The 19,097-nt window shown below is 38.3% G+C and overlaps 1 protein-coding gene across 1 annotated transcript in view; it reads right to left on the bottom strand.

The window, feature by feature from the left end:
* The window catches only part of REEP5 (receptor accessory protein 5), a 55,870-nt gene that overhangs the window by 24,846 nt on the left and 11,927 nt on the right, over positions 1-19,097 (bottom strand). Inside the window, exon 3 of the mRNA XM_004376990.2 lies at positions 6,756-6,894. Coding sequence (XP_004377047.1) covers positions 6,756-6,894 — 139 coding nt within the window. The remainder of the gene's footprint in view (positions 1-6,755; positions 6,895-19,097) is intronic.

Raw genomic sequence — 19,097 nt, 5'->3', positions numbered from 1 at the left:
CTGTAAGCCTTCATCTTAAGTGAGAATAGCAGCACAATTGGAAGAGCGTAGTCAATGTCACTGAACTGTGCATGTAGAAATTTTTGAAATGGCGTATCTTTGGCTATGTGTATTTTCACCAAAGAAAAAGTTGAGAAGTTAGAGGGTTGACATGTTGTGGGGTTGTTAACCAATGTCATAAAACAATGTGTGAACTACTGTTTCATGAGAAACTATTTGTTCTGTAAGCCTTCACCTGAAGTACAATTAAAAAAAAAAACAAAAAAAAACCAAGTTGTTCAGCATCCACAAATAAAAGCTAAAAACAGAATATGTTAAGGGTAAGATTTCCCTATCTTTTTTGCCTCCTACAAAGATGAAAAAGAGAAATGTTATGTTCTCTGTGAATGAGTGAAACAGCACAGGTGACACAGTCTGCCTCAGGACTAAAGCCTGCCAGATTTTACTCAAACTTGTTCTAAAAATAAATCCTGGAAAATGGTTTAAATGTGGGTAAAGATGAAGTACAAAGATATTCATTGAAGAATTATTTATAACAGCAAGACAAATGTCCTAAATATCTATCAGTCATGGAATGGCTAAATTACTGTCTATAATGGATTAGTCAGCTGTGTCAAGGAGTATTAAAGAACATGAGAAAATACTCATAATATTATGTTAACTAAAAACAGAGATATAGAATAATATATAGTATGTGGTCTCAAGCATATATCTGTGATTAAACACAATAATGTATATACAGTTCCGTGTGTATTTTTATACAGACTAATATATTTTCACAGTAAAAAAAATAGTAAGACTACCCCAAAATGTTAACAGTGGTAGGATTACAAATGTTATCTGTTTCCAACACACACACACACACACACATCCACACATCCACACACACCCTAGAATGTAAAAAGTATGAGGGCAGACACTTTGTTTTATTCACCACAGAATCCCCCAGTAGCTAGAACAGAATCTGACACACAGAGGTGCTAAATAAATATTTGCTGAGTGAAGGAATGAGTGTATACTACTTTTATAAGTTACACAGGTATTTTAAAACTCTCCCGCTCAAGGATAGTTTTTAGAGCAAAGCTTTGAACGTGCACTATTTCTAGCTTAACACATTGTGTATTATCTTCTAACTAACCTTTGATGTCTAACCACTGGTTCCTCTTATTTTCCTCCATTCTTATATGCTGCTTAAGGAAAATGGAATAAAAGCTGCCAACAATATTAATTCTGCAAAAGATAAAATATTAAAATGTCCTATTTGCGATAGTGTTGATGTGCTGTGAGGTTGGTAACCACTGTCATAGGGCAACATGTGTACTGTTTAATGAGAAACAATTTTGATCTGTAAACCTTCATCGAACGTGAGAATAGCAGCACAATTGGAAGAGCATAGTCGATGTCACTGAACTGTGCATGTAGAAATTTTTGAAATGGTGTATCTTTAGCTATGTATATTTTCACCAAAAAAAAAAGGTCGAGAAGGGAGAGGGTTGACATGTCATAGGGTTGTTAACCAATGTCAAAAACAATATGTGTACTACTGTTTAATGAGAAACTATTTGTTCTGTAAACCTTCACCTGAAGTTCAATAAAAAAAGAAAAATGAAATAAAAGGAGAGAGAAGCAAGTAGAGACAGGGGACCTCACAACCACCAAGAAGGAAGAGCCGAGAGCAGAGCATATCCTTCGGACCTGGGGTCCCTGTGCTGAGAACCTCCTAGACCCAGGAGACAGAGAGGTGTAACACCGGAGATGGCACAAAATGGTGAGAAGTGGCGGCACAAAACTAGCAGCACCAGAACCAGGAGACCAGCAGAAGATGGTGCAGTGGGTGTGCTGACACATGGAGCGAGAGAGTTCAGCACATTCAGGCAGGAGGCTTGCTTGTAGAGTAGAGGGCCTTCAGGCCAAGACTTACTGGTGGAGTGGGGTGCTTCTGGGCACTTATCAGTGGAGCTGAAGAGCTTTGTAACACTTGTCCGAGCAGGGCAGAGGCTGAGAAAGAGAGAGGCCTGCCTGTGGGCATGGCTGAAAAGCTGTTCTAACCCAAGAACTATATCCTGAGTCGTTGCTGATCCTGAATTATAACCTGCCAAGACACATGGAGCTCTCCAAGGAACATCGGATCCACAGATGCTGAAAGGAGACAAGGACCTTCCCCCAGAGCCAAGAGAGACACAAAGCCTTCCCCTAGAGCCGCTGCCCTGAATTCAGACTTCTAGCCATCTAAACTGTGAGAAAATAAATTTTGTTAAAGCCATCCACTTGTGTTATTTCTGTTATAGCTGCACTAGATAACTAAGACAGTAACTCACAACAAAGACAAAGTGATTTTATACACACCCTGCCCTTCCCAGGGGTATTTACACTTCTTAAGGGACACCACTTGACTTTCAGGAATGAATCTATTGGTGGAAATATTTCATCTGTCTGAATCAAGCTGGAAGAGATCCATCTGGCTCCCCTCAAATTTCATCATGTAAGCCATGAGTCACCTCACTTCTGGTAATCCAGAGCACTCTACCTCATCCTACAAATGCATCCTTACTCAAGCTTGGTGACAGGTGGTGCAGGAGGAGGAGGGCAGGGGTGTGGTCACAGCTGGTTTTAATGTGGGAAGGGTATTTGTGTTGCCTATATTCCAAAGCCAAAATAAAAAATCATATTAACTACTTAAAAAAAAAAGTCCTATTTGCAGGTTTCTTTTTCACACTCCTACACAGTCAGCATGTGGTTGCTGCAGTGGCATAGGTAAGATCTATGCTAGTCCTTCAAATGCGACACCCTCCTAAAACTTCTCCTGTGGACTCTGCAATTCAGAGGCTCTTTTTCAATCTGTTCACTGAAGCTACTGAGAATATACCACTAACGCAAGAAGAAGGCACTCTGACTGACAGCATTGTCAGTTTTTAACCATCTCAAGGTGTATTATCTATTTGGAACATAAGCAGTAAACTCACTCCCCACTTCTTGACAACACCATGGTGCCACTTGACTGGAGATTACTAATAGATGCACATTCATTTTATTTACTATTAGGGAAGAAAATTTGCTGCAAAGCAGTTTTTTTTAACGTACTCCAAAACCAAATATAAATGATTCAGTCAGTGATTATTTCTTATTTTGGATCTTTTCTCTACCTCTTGTGGCCTCCATTAGCAGAAGTGATTAGGAGCAGGCTGGAAGACCAACTTGATCATGTTCTAGAAGTCTGAGGTCAGATATAAGTGCAAGTGGTTCTGCTGACCAGGTACTGCAGCAAGCAGGTGAGACCAAGGCAAAAGCTCAGTTTCTTCACACTGGAGACTGCACTGTGATGTCACTACCGTTAGATGAATCTTATTAAGAACTCCAAAATTATCTGAGGTTTAAATAGGTCATGCTCAAATTAAAGATTATAAAAATACTTTCATAAATGCTAGATGTCTGTGAACAACAACAATAAAACTCCGGCAATCTTTGGAATCTTCCCAGAGACCAATTTTCTTCCATTTGTTTTGAAAGGAAAATTCTTCAGCTATCTTACAAGACATTCTGTGGTGATCTCATTCAGATGAAAAGGATCTATAATGAGCATGCTTTCATTTAATTTTTTAAACCTTATTTAGCATCGTGTCTTTTTTTTTTTAACTATGAATTATATAATACTGTATGTAGTGATCTATAACTGTTTATAATTCATGGATTATATAGAACTTTGTATGTTAATACATGAGTCTGTTTCATTCCATTTAACTGTATAGATGTACTATTAATTAACCATTTACCTATTAATAGACACTTCAGTTTATAATTTTTAGTTATAACAAAAAATGCTACAATGAATATCCTTCTACATCCTTCTTAAACGTGTGAATATTTCCTTAGACCACTTAGAAATAGAATTGCTAGGGTATCATTTTTTAATTTGACAAGAATATGTCAAAGGGCCCCTTAAAAAGGCTATTCTAATTTATACCACTACTAACATCCATCTGGAAACCTTGATGGCATAGTCATTAAGAGCTATGGCTGCTAACCAAAAGGTCAGCAGTTAGAATCCACCAGGTGCTCCTTAGAAACCCTATGGGGCAGTTCTACTCTGTCCTATAGGGTTGCTATGAGTCAGAATCAACTCGATGCAATTTTTTTTTTTTTAAACATCATGTATCCATCTATTCATCAATACCAGATATAATTAATCTTTAAAATGTCTGCTAATTTAATGGGCAAAATGTAGGATTTTACTATTCACCTTTCCCAGATCGCTGGTGAGATGTTTACTGGTCACACACATGTTTCTCTTCTGTGAAATGTCTATTTATAACCTTTGCTTATTTTTCTGTTTTTTATTTACTTGTAGAAATTCTTATATATCCTAGGTATTAATTCCTTATCTAGTGTAAATGTTTGTAAATATATTCTCCTAGTCTATCATTATTTTAACTTTGTTTATGCTAGTTATTGTCATATAGAAGTTTAATTCTTTTTAATTTTATTTAGTCAAATTTATCAAATCTTCTCTTTGTGTCTTTTGTAGTTTGTCTTGTTTTCATACCTCAAAGTTAAAAACATTCTCCTATATCTTTTTCTAAAACGGTTTTGGCATAGAAGTCCTGTCCTTGTGAGCACTGAGAAAAACAGGTGGGGACTAACTAACCTCAGACAATTACTTCCCCAACCTTCCTGCTCTAACCCTTAGAGCTGTGAATTACAAGCTAGGAGCATCTCCTTCTAATGCTGCTTTGGGGAAGGAGGAGCAAAGGCTGGAGCCTTGACCTGAGGAGCTGTTTTGTGGGTGAGAAGTGATTAACTATGCCTCCTCTACTGCCTGGGGCTCCCTAGCTCCTACCCTAAGCTTACTAGGACATGGGCTGGGATGTGACCTTCCTCAATTCCAGTGCCTGAGAGAGTACCTGGTACCCTGAGGGAAATGAGTTAACAGGCCAAAATAACAAGATATCTGATGAGTACAACCAGAAATATTAGAACTGACCAAATCAGCTAGCTAACCATACTAAAAGAAATGTGAGAAAATATTAGCAATATGAAACAAGAACAAGAAAACATAGAAAAGAGCCAAGCAAAAATATTAGATGAAAAATAGTTGAAATAAATAATATATGGCATTAATAGCAGAATGGATATAATATAAACCAGGAATAAAACTGAAATTTGGAAGATCAGATTGAGTAAATCTCTCAGGAAGAAGAAAAGTACAAATAAGTAGACTAAAACAAACAAAAAAACCTAAGACCAAAGAAAACTAAAAAATGTATCCATAATTGCCCAGAATTAAAAAATATTAATTAATCAACGTGATGGTGGTTGGAGGTATACCAAAGAATGGTTTGGTGTCCAACATTTCTTGAGATACGAATTTTAAAAAGAAAATAAATACAAATATAGAAAAAGCAGGACAAACTGAAATGATGCCAGAAATAGGTCTGAATATATAAAAACAATTATTAGTTCCAGGGAAAATAAAAAACTGCAAGAATACTACATGTACACTATATGGCCCAACTGTGAATAGTATTTACAAGTCATAATAATGTGGGCAGTAAATAGTTATCTAACCAAAATTACAACATAGATGCATTAGGAGGATGGAGGCATGGGAAGGCTGCATATGTGTGGCAAGGATGAGGGAGGAAAGAGAGCAACATCCTTGTCTTCTAGTGGGAATCAAGAGCTAATGCCTAGAACAGAAAAATCAAAAAGTGGCTAAACAAGCATATTAGAGCCAGGGATAATGACAAAATAATCTGCCATAAATGAAGTGATAGTGGTTGCTTTTAAGAAGGTGGTAAGTGGGATGCAGAATGCTATTTTTCTTCCAAAATCTTACAGAACTATTTGAGTCTTTAAACTATATCATGTGTAACTTTTAAAAAAACAAATACTAAAAAGACGGGAAAGAGGAGAATCCAGAACTCACATGGGCTGAACACATCACCCCATCCAGCTTGTCCAGCTTGAAAATCTGGCTCTGTGAACCTCAGGCATTATTTGCATCATATGCAACTAATTGGAACCATGGAAGATACTTGAGGAATCAACTGAAGACAACTTGTTCCACTTAGGGAAAAAGAACCACTCCACCTATTAAAAGGTATGGACTTTTTCATCCTCACTCACCTCTGGTGCAAGTCAGGATTTGATAGAGGTCCCATTAGGAATGAGTTTCAACCTCCTGTTCCCTTTCCCTGCATGTTGGTAACTAAGGCTAAATCCTCGGCCAAACACAAACTTTGGCAGGGCTGACTCCTGACTATCACACCTGTCAAAGTCATTAAAATAACTTCCTCTGTGAGCCCATGTCACATCTTTTTTCTCCAAACCTATGTAAGAAATATGTATTTCTTCTTCCAGAAACAATGACTCCTGCTGACCACTGTAAATATTTAATGGCTGCCAAAATTTGGAACGCTTCCAAATCAAATGTAGACAACACTGCATAAAGATAGGATGTTAGAACTAACAGCAATGCTTGTGCTAGATCATAGTATTTCCATTCCTTATTATTATCGAACACATCTTGAACACACAGTTGCTTTGGCTGTTTCCAAGGCAGTATAGAAAGGAAGTTAGACATGTTGAATCCTGCCCTCTTGTTTATAATCTGAGGCAGAGCCACAGATGTACCATATTCAGGCATTTATTCCTATTCCTTGTATTCAGGTCCTGAGCTGGAATTTATTTTAGTGGTAGGGAGCAAAGCAAATACGTATTTGGAAGGAAACAGAGCAGTTCAGTAGAAGCCAGCATACCTTTAGCATGTAGTAGAAGGGGAACCATGACAGGAAGAGATCAGAGAAGAATTCGGCAATGCTGAACACACCATACACTACCCAGTAGGTCAGCCACTGGGTATCATCTTCTTTGTTGGGACTCTCTATGGCTTTAATTCTGAAAGACAATACAAAAGAAAGTATGTAATTTAGTAAAATCTCAATGAAACATTTTCAAACATTGTACTTTCACAAAGGAGTCCTGGTGGCACAGTGGTTAAGTGCTCGGCTGCTAACCAGTAGGTCGGCAGCTCCAACCCACCAGCCGCTCCACGGGAGAAAGATGTGGCAGTCTGCTTCTGTAAAGATTACAGCCTTGGAAACTCTGTGGGGTAGTTCTACTCTGTCCTATAGGGTTGCGATAAGTTGAAACTGACTCGTCGGCAGTGGGTTTGTTTTTTATGGGGTCACTATGAGTCAGAGTCAACTCGATGGCAACAGGTTTTGGTATACTTTCACAGCCTGTCCCCAGTACCAATTCAGACAAATGTATGCACTGTGTCACTCGATGCAAGAATACAGCATAAAGACACAAAGCAATGTAAAGATATTAGCATGAGCCATTCTGTTTGTTCCCAGTCTTCTAGTCAGCAAAGAGAACCCCACACCAGCTGTCACTGCCCTTGGATCTCTACCCTGCTGAGAGTCTCCACCGTGGCCCCAGGAGATACCAGCAGTACTAGAGCGATCCCTTCTGTCAAGTGGGGTCCTGCTTCCAGGGATATATCAGGAGGAATTCTCTCATGTTAACAGGTTCTTATGTACTTTTAATTATTAGGTAATCATTGGTGGGGAAAAAACAAACTTTTATAGATTGTCCCAGAGATCCATCACCACTGAAATAACTACAAAGAATACTACCTTTCTCTGCTTCTCAGTCATGGGGACTTTTTCATGACTAGGAATTTCCCATAAAGGAACTTCTGGAATACAGGTCAGGCACTGCACAAAGTCCACAACATACTTCATAACGAACAAGTGAAAACAGATATCATGGTGTCCAGTTAGTTCAGGCTGTCATTACGTGATCCTCAGGCTGTGGTCTTCCCCCCACTCAGCAGTTAAAAACATGACTTTCTCAGTACCAAATACTGCTTAAACAAAATTCACTCTGCAAATGGATGGAAATAAATATAAAATAATCTTCTTTTATCTCTAAATCACAGAAATTTCTTCCAGTCCTGGGAATTTCCTATTCTAGACTTCAAATTCCATAATTTATTTTATTCTAACATACATGTGGATGTTTTACCATCGCTGAGCTGGACTGAAGCAGTAAACTGGAAGAAATCTGAATCTTGTTTAGCTTAGATGGTAGGTCAACTATTGAAAATACATTGGCTAACCAGAACCAACATGATGGCAACTAACAACAACAAAAGTCTCTAAAACTGGCTCCCTGAAGACAAAGTTAGGCTGGTGAATCATGCTGAGCCATTCACCAAGAAAGCCCCCAAGTTAATCAGAAACAGCTGGAGATAAATAATACAAGTGTGTGTGTGTATGTGTGTGTGTGATGAGAAAAGAACCAAAGTAGACAAAGTTACAGGTGAATGAGATAATTGCTAATGAAGTAAGGAAGAGAAGGAGAGGATGTAATGATGAAGTGAATACTGCTTTGAATTTCTAAACTGGGAAAAAGTTTTTCACTTTAAACACAAGAATCTTATCAAATGAATTTGAAAGTTGATTATAAAGTAATACTGTGTAATATAGGGACTGGGTCTATGTTTAGCTTTCCTCAAATAAAAAGTAACTAATGAAATAGAAGGCCAAAGGAAAAAAGTATAAGCAACCATGTTAACCAAAGAACGAACACAGTACACCCTTTATACTTAAAATTTTTTTCTTCTGTGCTTTATTTGGTTTAGTATGGTTTATCTATATATGTTTAAGTGGATTTTTTAGTTATTAATATTATAAAAACTTTTTTTTTCTACATTTTTCCTGGGCAGAGAGGCTACATAGTTTTATTTCACTTAACGTCTTAGCTTTGTGGGCCAAAGCAGTCTATGACTAGACTATTCTACCTACTATCTTGGCGAGTCGTATCATCCAAAGGAAGCAACTCTCGGAGCATGACTGGGAAATTAAGCATCCTCTTTAGAATATGGCAGAAAAACCTCACAATGTGCTGTGACTGTCTCATTATTACTTAATCCAGGGGATTTTAAAAATTATTTTGACCACAACCCTCAGTAAGCATACATTTTATATCATGACTCAGTAAACACATACATCCACATATAAATATAAACCAAAACAAGATGTTTCATGAAACGATTCTGATATTTTCAATCCTATTTTGTTATTTTTTAAATGTTGGTCAAGATCCACTGACTGAAAAACAGAAAAAAACTATCCTAACAGTTTAAGTTCAATGCTTGTAGGAATAAAAATGGTTTGTTCCCTAATTTATCAACAATATGAATTCAAAAGTTTCCATGTCAATACGTTGGGACACTATAACAGTAATACTAGAAAATAGAAACAAATGAACTTAAAATTGAACATACACACTAATCACAACTATGAAGAAAACCAAGGCTCATGAATAAAGACAGGAAGAGCACAGAAAGAGTCTTACTAAGCTAAAGAGATTTTTTTGATATAACCTTTCATGTTATTGATGCATCGTTTTAATTTAAAACATCACAATGTTCATTTTTAAAAATCTGCCCACATGTCATAATATCGTAAGATATTTAGAACAAGAGCAAACCTAAGAGAGAGTGTAGCCTGTTCAGTTTACAGGTGAGAAACCTGAGACTGAAGAAAGTGAAGTGCCCCAATCTAGTTATGGTGAGAGAAGGAAAGGGCCTAAAACTGGGGTTTCCTGAATGCTATTTACTTACACAGCTTCTGAACAGACGTCCTTGTTCAGGTGAGTGGATATGGTTGATTCTTCAGCAATATACCCTATTCCCTCATATACATACTAAATCATATTTCAACTCAGTGTATCAGAATGAGGATGTAGCAACTTATCAGGCAACACAGGGGATTCAGGAAATCATAAAATACTGTCTGTGCCATTAGGTTACTTGCAATCTAGCCAAAATGGCAAAGCTAAAGGATGGGAAGGGGTAGGTAACTTACTTAATCTTCAGAGTTGATAACCCTATGTGATGGGTATGGTTATCCCATTTTTTGAGAGGAAGAAACTGAGGCTTAGGGAAAAGAAATAACACATGCACGGCACTCAACTACAAGCAGCAGAGACTGAATTTACACTACTGAATTTTCACTACCCCACGCTGTTCTCCTAGTTAATAGAACAAATAGAACCAGGTTAGACAGCACTAAGCCAAGTGTCCGGTACAAAGTGGGCATTTAGTAAATACTGAACTAATGTAAATACAGTAAGAGTTCACAATCTTACTTCTGGAAGGTACCCCAGAGATCTAGTCCTATACTTGAGGAGACCAAGGCTCACAGAGATAAAACCGTTCACAAAGCAGAAAAATGAAAAGTCATAGTCTCAAGGTCCAGCTCCCTAGAGGATCACTCGGCCCCTCCACCCTACTTACATGGGTGGTGGTGGGGAAACCATTAAAAGTGAACAAGAATGTGTTCTATGAGTTGGTGCCCTCGTCTAATGGTTCCCAAACTTAGACAATCATCCATATCCAGCTAGGGAACTTGTTAAAAATATACATGCCTAGGTCCTTCTTCAGGCCTAATGATTCAGAGTCTCTGGCTGATAAGGCACAGACATATGTTTTTAAAAGCTGTGCAGGTGATTCTAATACACAGCCAAGTTTGAGAACCACGATCTCTGAGCTGCAGTCTTGGCACCACCTCCCCTGTTCATTTCTAGGAGGGAGAATCCAAATAGGCTGATTTGGGTTCAATCAGCTGTGGCCAGAACGGCAGGCTACCCATTTCCCTTCAATGAGTGAGAGGACAAGCGAGAAGTTGGACATGGAAGGCAAATAATGTCTCTGCTACAATTAGGATGAGCCAACTCTAATATGATCTAGAACTCTCACCTGAACATTTTCAAACCTGAAATAGAATTTGAGGTAAAAACATCTAACAAAACTGTTCACTAAGATTTCAAGAACAACATCTAACAGCCCATATTTGTTAGGCGGGAACATCAACCTCCCCCAAATCCTTTCAATCCCTAGCTAAACCCCAGAAGAGTAGCTAGTGACAGTTCCAACTACTCTATCCACAGGCCTGGGCACCATCTTAAAGGCTCCTCTCTCTAATGCCACCTCACGTGGCATATGTTACCAGCATTGCAAGTGGCATATGTTACCAGCACTGCAAACACTGAGCTCAGACTCCTAGAGGGACACATCCACAGAAGACTGACAACACACTCTTTCAAGTTCATTGCTCTGTGTAGACTCTTACTGCCAAAGCCTGGCTATCTAGGTGCAGTGTTGTGGCTTCTTGATTTCTCTCCTGAGCTACCCACCATGTTCTAAGGCTGGACTTCCTCTCCTCCAAGCAGATAGGAGATGTCAAAAGAGAAGCCAGGGCTGTGTGAGCAGCAGAGACATAGCTAGGGTACAGAAGATGGTTGGCAATACTATAGAAGCAGGTGGCAATTCTAAGAATTAGGAATCACAGAATGTTGAATTGGAAGACATCTTAGAGACCAACTAGTTCAAATTCATCCCTTTAGACAAAGAAAACAAGGCCTAAAGTGGAAAGAATGATATTAAAATGAATCTTAACTTGTAAACTAAAAGATTATAGAAGCATGTATTTAAACATTTTTTTAAAGGGCGGCAATGGATTGCTTAAACACATTTTGGCACATCCATACAATAAAATATTCTGAAGCCTTTATACAGGATATTAACAGGGAAAGCTGTCTAAGTATAGTGCCAAGTTTAAAAAAGTAGGTTATCAATTTTGTGTTTTTCTTTTTCTTTTTTTAAAGGCAGACGTATGTTTGTGTGTCTTTACAGACCAAGAATGATGTCTAGAAAGATAGTGTAAAGTTAACCCTGGGTACTGGGATGGCAGAATTTTGCTTTTTAAAGATCTTTGTAATGAACAGGTACTATTTTTATAACAAATAGGGAGAGAAAAGATTTCTATTTAGAAAAAAAATTGGCATCAGATTTTCTATAACTGTTTCCTCCCGTGAGACTGTGGTTAGTGTTCTCTTTAGGGCTTTGTTAAAAACAAACACTAAAGTGAACATCAGACACCTTCATTTAATTTTTCTCTTGAGGAAACTGCTAGTGATTTCCTTACAAACTTCTCTAACAATGGTTAGACACAATCTGTTGTGTTTTAGAGCAATAAAAGAACTTCAATACATAAACGTAACACTACAGAGAGACATACTGGCACAGGGGAAAAAAAAAAAAAACGTTCATTCTGACTCATAGCAACCCTAAAGACAGAGTAGAACAGCCTCCTAAGGTTAAAAGAGAGCCATATATCCCATCACATGAAAATGACTCATTTGAATTTTCTATTTAAACTAGCAAAACAAACTATTTAAAAAGTTACTAATTACACATAACTATGGAATAGCCAGACCTTTCCCTACATTTCTTCTGAATGCTCATCTGGCTTTGCATAATTTCACCATCCTTAGCACACAGCCTTATATCCTGGTTCCACCACTTACTATGTAAGTGACCCTGGGCAAGTTATTCAATCCCTCTGGACCTCAGTTTCCTCATCTGTCAAGTAAGGATGATAATAGTAAACCTCATTGTGTTGTGAAAACTGAATTAGTTAATACATGTAAAGCAATTAGAAAGACTGGAACAGAGTAAGCATTCAATAAATACTACCTTAATAGGTATTAATGGTAATATAAGGGAATATAAAGAGATAAGACTTCAGTTCCTCTGGCTAAGACAGCTGGTGGAGGGTTAATAGCATTGTTAATGAGGTTAAAAGATTAGAGAATTACCTGTGGATTTTAATTATACTCCACTCTCCAAATCCCCCTTGTTACAGATAGTAAAGAGTTAGCCAACCCAAAAATCCTATTTGCAGGTCCAAAAAAAAACCAAACCCGTTGCCATCAAGTTGATTCCAACTCCTAGTGATGATATAGGACACAGTAGAACTGCCCCATAGGGTTTCCAAGGAGCGGCTGGTGGATTCGAACTGCCGACCTTTTGGTTAGCAGCCAAGCTCTTAACCATCGTGTCACCAGGGCTCCATCTGCAGGTCAGAGGAAACAAATTCACTGGAGCCCTGGTGGTGCAGTGGCTGCTGCACCCGGCTGCTAACTGAAAGATCAGCGGTTTGAAACCACCAGCAGCTCCGCAGGAGGAAGATGTGACAGTCTACTTCTGTAAAGATTTACAGCCTTCTACTTTGTCCTGTAGGGTTGCTATGAGTCAGAATTGGTTTTTAGTTTGGGGAACCAATTCAGAAACAGTTGAAAACATTTTTAAGGCCTGACTGGCAAAGGCCAACCAAAAATCTTTACACTGATATTGGGTTGGTATTGATATACACATAACCCACTGGCCAGCTCTCTTCCAGACCACTGGGCCCCAGTAATTGGTTACCAGCTGCTTCCACCCTTGTTGGCCCATCTACTTGTTTCCACCTTTGCTACTGTTTTCTAAGAGCAAGGGCAGGAACCAAGGGCGGCCAAAGGACAGCATGAAGCAAGTGGGAAGAAAAGGAAGACTGGGTAGAGATGGTCCTGGGCTACCAGTATTCTCTCCCTCCCAAATTAAGTGTCGTCATTCAGAGAACCTAAAATATTCTCTGATCCTCAGACATGACTAAGCTGCAAATCCTCTAAATAGTTTATTAGAAAGAAATCATGTAAACTAAGGACTGTTGATGGGTTTCCTAGTTTTGCGAAGCACAGCATTAAGGGAGGCAGTATAGCAAAACAAGTAGGAATGCAGATGTGGAACCAGAACTAGTTGTGTTTGAATCCCAGACCGGACTTCCAACATTTGCTAGTTGTGTGACCTTTGACAAGTACCTGACCTCAGTTTCCTCCCTTGCAAAACAGGAAAGAGGTCACAGGATTAAATGAGATAATATGTATAAATTACTTAACACAGTGCCTGGCACATGGTGACTGTTCAATAAATAGATCTTTTTTTTTTAAATTTTATTGTGTTTTAGGTGAAAGTTTACAGCACAAATTAGTTTTTCATTCAAAAATTTTATACAAATATTGTTTTGTGACATTAGTTGCAATCCCTGCATTGTGTCAGTGCTCTTCCCCTTTCCCCTTCCACCCTGGGTTCTTAGTGCCTATTCATCCAGTTTTCCTGTCCCTTCCTGCCTTCTTGTCTTTAGCCCATTTGGTCTTGTATACCTAACTGAACTAAGAAGCACGTTTCTCATGTGTGTTATTGTTTTATAGCCCTGTCTGAAAGGTAGACTTCGAGAGTGGCTTCAGTTCTGAGTTAGCAGGGTGTCTGGGAGCCATAGTCTCGGGGGTTCCTCCAGTCACCTTTAGACCATTAAGTTTGGTCTCTTTTTGTGAATTTGAATTTTGTTCTACATTTTTCTCCCACTCTGCCCAGGATCCCCTATTGTGATCCCTGTCAGACCAGCTGGTGGTGGTAGCGGGACACCATCTTCTGGGCTCAGACTGGTGGAGGCTGTGGTTCATGTGGTCTATTAGTCCTTTTGACTAGTATTTTCGTGTCTTTGGTTTTCTCCATTCTCTTTTACTCTGGACGGGATGGAATCAATAGATGTATCTTAGATGGTCGCTTGTAAGCTTTTAAGACCCCAGATGCTACTCACCAAAGTAGGACGTAGAACATTTTCTTTACGAACTATGCTATGCCAATTGACCTAGATGTCCCCTGAGACCACGGTCCATTTTTCTGTTTTTATGGGTATACTAAGTTTACCCTAATTAAAAAACCAAACCCGTTGCCGTCGAGTCGATTCCGACTCATAGCAACCCTATAGGACAGAGTAAAACTGCCCCATAGACTTTCCAAGGAGGGACTGGTGGATTCAAACTGCTGACCTTTTGGTTAGCAGCCGAACTCTTAACCACTGCACCACCAGGGCTCCTTACCCTAATTAGCCAACTCAAAAATGTTTAAAAGCCTAATAATAATTTTTAAAAAAGAAAAGAAAGGAAAAAAACAGCTCATTCTGGTGCTGTGAGATTAAAAATTCTTAGCTAGTAATAACCTGTGATCTCACAAAAGCACAAAATGAATCCTACTCACTCAAAATAAATATGACTTTGTAAAAACATCACTCACCTATATTCTCAACAACAAAATAAAATTTAGAAAAAATAACAAAAGAAATTACTGTTTTAATCTCTCATGAAAAGTCTACCACTATGCTAGGACCACTTCATACAACTTATGAGGCATGCCTAACAACTGAGAACAATGAAAGGGACCCTGAAAGCAACCTGGACTGAAGGGGGCGTGGCACCATACTGCTGCACCAATCAGGTGGTGGAAGCTGTCAGGAAGTGTTAATTGACAAGGGCCCGTGTATATTTTTATTACATTCTTTCCCACAGTTTGTCAATTTATTATTTGAAATAAAGTAAATGAATGAGTTTTTTTAAAAAAAATCATTCACTAACTGGGCACTCTACAGTACCAGATTCTTTTATTCCTGTGTTACCATTCTGGTTGTTTTGACTATAAGAGAGTGTATCTGTTCCCATGACTCCAGATACCATGTATAAGCTAATATCTTTGACATTTATATCTCAAATCTCCTCTAAGTTCCAGACTCAAATGTCTACTTCCTGTTTAATATAAGATTATTTTAGAATTTTTTAAATGACATAAAAGTAAAAAAGTATTTTTGCACACTGGCACATAGTTGGAGTTCAGTAAGTGATTATTACCTGCTGTGATTACCATCATCATGAGATCTGCGCAAGAACACTGCTAATTCAGAAATCCTAACATAGCAATTAGCCACTGTCATTGCGCAGCGAAGACTCACTTCATACGTGTAACAGATACTATCCATTGCCTATCAACTCCTTCCTCTTCCTATTCATCAAATGAACTCTGATTTGGGGTTCATGAAGCTGGCAGAGCTGCTAGTCGCAGGGAAGCTGAGCTCCTGGCCCAGGGGACAAGTTGAAGTTGGTCTAAATCAGTCATGGTAATTCCAGTGCCCTTTGCTAAATCTTAACTTTCCTAGCCCCCTTGTAGTTACGGGTGTCCATGTAACCGTTCTGCCCAAAGAAATCAAGAAGGAAATGTGCTGGAAGGCTACTGGAGAAGTTTTTCCTTTGCTGATAAAATGAAAGCACCTTACAAAAGATCGTTATTACTTTGGGCTCTTGGAACTACATAGCAACAATCTTGCTATACCATGAGACAACAGGCATGAGGATAAAAAGCCCACACTAGGTCATGGAGCTTTTGTTTCACCAGTCCTGGAGTATATACCTCCAGACTTACTATATTAGATAACTCAATGTCTTTAATGCTTAAGCCACTGTTAATGGCTGAGGCTGACTGAATCTTGATATAAAGGGTATGCAGTACCACCAAAAGCTTTCTAAACAAAGCTTAAGTTAGATATTTAGATTATTGGTCAGAAATATTTGCTTCCCCTGATATGGTTTCATCTATCAATTAAATATATAAAAATACTTACAGCTAATGCTCATTTACAGGGGCAGTGATGGTTCAGTTCTAAAATTCTTGCCTTCCACGTGGGAGACCCAGGTTCGATTCCTGGCCAATGCGTCTCATGCGCAGCCACCACCCATCTGTTAGTGGAGGCTTCAGTGTTGCTATGATGCTAAACATGTTTCATACTAAAACCAAACCAAACCCACTGCCGTTGAGACGATTCTGACTCAAAGGGACCCCACTGGGTTTCTGAGGCTATAAATCTCTATGGAAGTAGACTGCCACATCTTTCCCCCATGAAACCGCTGGCGGTTTCAAACTGCCAACCTTTCGGTTAGCAGTCCATCACTTTAACCACTGCACCACCAGGGCTCCTTTGTTTCATATTATACAACCTATTTATATTTCTGTTATAAGTTCTTGTCTTTTTAGGACAAAGTCCATGTTCATTATATGTAAAAGGCAACAGTATTCAGAAGTTTAGTAGTTAACAAATGTAATAAATAATATGCTACCCAATTTCATGGAAGTAGAGTTATGGGAAATGGGAAATCACAATGAAAACAAAATAAAGTAAAAAATGTATAAGATTTAATATTTAAAAAATTTAGTTACAATTCCACCTAGTATTTAGAACGTTTACCACTGTACCAAAAAAGAAAGCCATTAGTCGCAGCATGTATTTACAACTTGAACAACAATTTTATCGTGCTTTATTGCTCTTTGAATAAGTGAATTAAATAAGCTGCTGATTTAAAGTACAGGAAAAATTGATAAAATGAGGAACAAATAAAATATAAAAAAAACTAGGAGATTTTTCCTTAAATCATATAAAAGCTCAATACCATAAAGTTAGAGAACTTCGCCTATGATTAAGTTGATTTTCCTCTGTGTTAATAAAAAATAACCACTCTTAATTAAGCACTCACTGACTGCCTGATTCTGTGCTGTTTGACGTACTACTACCTTAGCTCTATGACTTAATGTATTTCCCCCCTTTTATATAGAAGACTGAGGTTTATAAAAGTTAAAAAAGTATTTGCTTGAGAGACAATATAGTTAGCAATTATAAGATCCATATACATATGATTCTGATTATTCATACTGAAGAAACACTTAGGTATGAGTCACTACAATTTAACCAGCCACATGACATAAAATTAAGTAACATGTCTTCACAGCATTGGCTTTACTATTAAAACTACACCTACTCCTCACTTAGTGACTATCCTGTAATCCAACATTTCACATTTACAATAATAGTAAAAAATCTACTATCCAACTATTCTGCACGTTAATGACGTATGTCTGGCAGTAACGAATGTCAAGGTGCGATGTGAGAGTAACACTGGCTGGGATGGTTAAGGTATGTGTCAATTTGGCTGGGCCATGGTCAGCAGTTCAAACCCACCAGCCACTCCTTGGGAACTCTATAGGGCAGTTTTACTCTGTCCTATAGGGTCACTATGAGTCGGAATCGACTCAATGGCAAAGAGTTTGCTTTTTTTTTTATTTACTCCCCATGTGGCTCTTTGAGTGTCCCACAGATACATGCCAGAACCTTGTGCGGAGAAGAAAATCGAGCTGTTGGTAAATTTTTTTCTTTTATCAATTTAACACTGTCAATACATCGTCTTCATGCAGTGCATTTTTTCCTTTCTCAAATACGGAACTGCCATGCCAAATCACATATCTACACACACGGCATTTGCAGTGTTTTGTGAACACGCTTCAATTCTTTGAAGACATAGAATATATTACTAATAATTTCTTTCTCGTTATCTCTTACATAGCTTTGATGGATGGCAGCAGCAATATACAGTTATTTGCAGAGACTTGCTCTGTTTTACCAGTGCAGGATAATCTGAAAATGACACAGTGAACTGGAATTCCTGAGGGAATGCAGCCTTGCCTTTAGTTCCGTGTCAGGAGGCAGTGACTCTCAAGGGGAGAAATTTGGAGTGGAGACCTCTATGAGGTCAGATCAGAAAAAGGATGGTGAGGATTTAAGAGTGAAAAAAGAAAAACTCTTAAAATGTCTACAAGAATTGTAATACAGTTAACTACAAGTAAAGCTACAGCATCTACTTGGCTGCACAGCAGGTAAAGTGAGAGCATTTTACGGAACACAGGTTGAGAATAGTTGAGATCCATTCATTTAAGGTTTGCAATGACAGACTCGTAAGCAGGTTTATGCCCAGATGAGAACTTGAGAACGTTGCCACATTGTGACCGACAGTTGTGAACCAAACACTTTCAGTTTTGCAGCAAGTCATGTGAAGCAGAGCTAGGCTTCCTTTAACGGTAGTGGAGGATGGGTGTTTGTGGTTCTTAGACTCGTTAGTAAGAGGTGTGTTTGTTTTCTTGTGTGTTTTTGAGAACTTGTAATTATCTTATGTCTTTATCTTTTTTACCCATGAGAACTTGGGGGCAGATTTATTTTCCACTAAGCTGCTTATGTTCCTATTACACTAGCTTTTCTCTCTGTAACTATGTTCTTTGTTAAAGTGCTTAAGAGCACAGCAGTGCCTGCCCACACTTTGCCTTCGCTGGGTAGTAAGAAGCACAAGCAAATGTTAAACCTTCTGGCCAGTTGTGCAGTTGGATCAATGATATAACTGGTACTCTGTAAATTCTGCCTTAAGCAACACTAAAATCTTAAACATTTAACTTCTGTCAGTTTTTTATTGGCCTTCTTTTGACTTTAATGTTATTAAGAATATTTCTAAATTATTATTATTATTTTTTAATTATACTTCAGGTGAAGGCTTACAGAACA

Source organism: Trichechus manatus, unplaced genomic scaffold (genome assembly GCF_000243295.1).
Source record: "Trichechus manatus latirostris isolate Lorelei unplaced genomic scaffold, TriManLat1.0 scaffold00047, whole genome shotgun sequence".
Classification (NCBI taxonomy): Eukaryota; Metazoa; Chordata; class Mammalia; order Sirenia; family Trichechidae; genus Trichechus; species Trichechus manatus.
The sequence above is the reverse complement of the archived record's forward strand: the minus strand, read 5'-3'. Positions and strand labels throughout refer to the sequence as shown.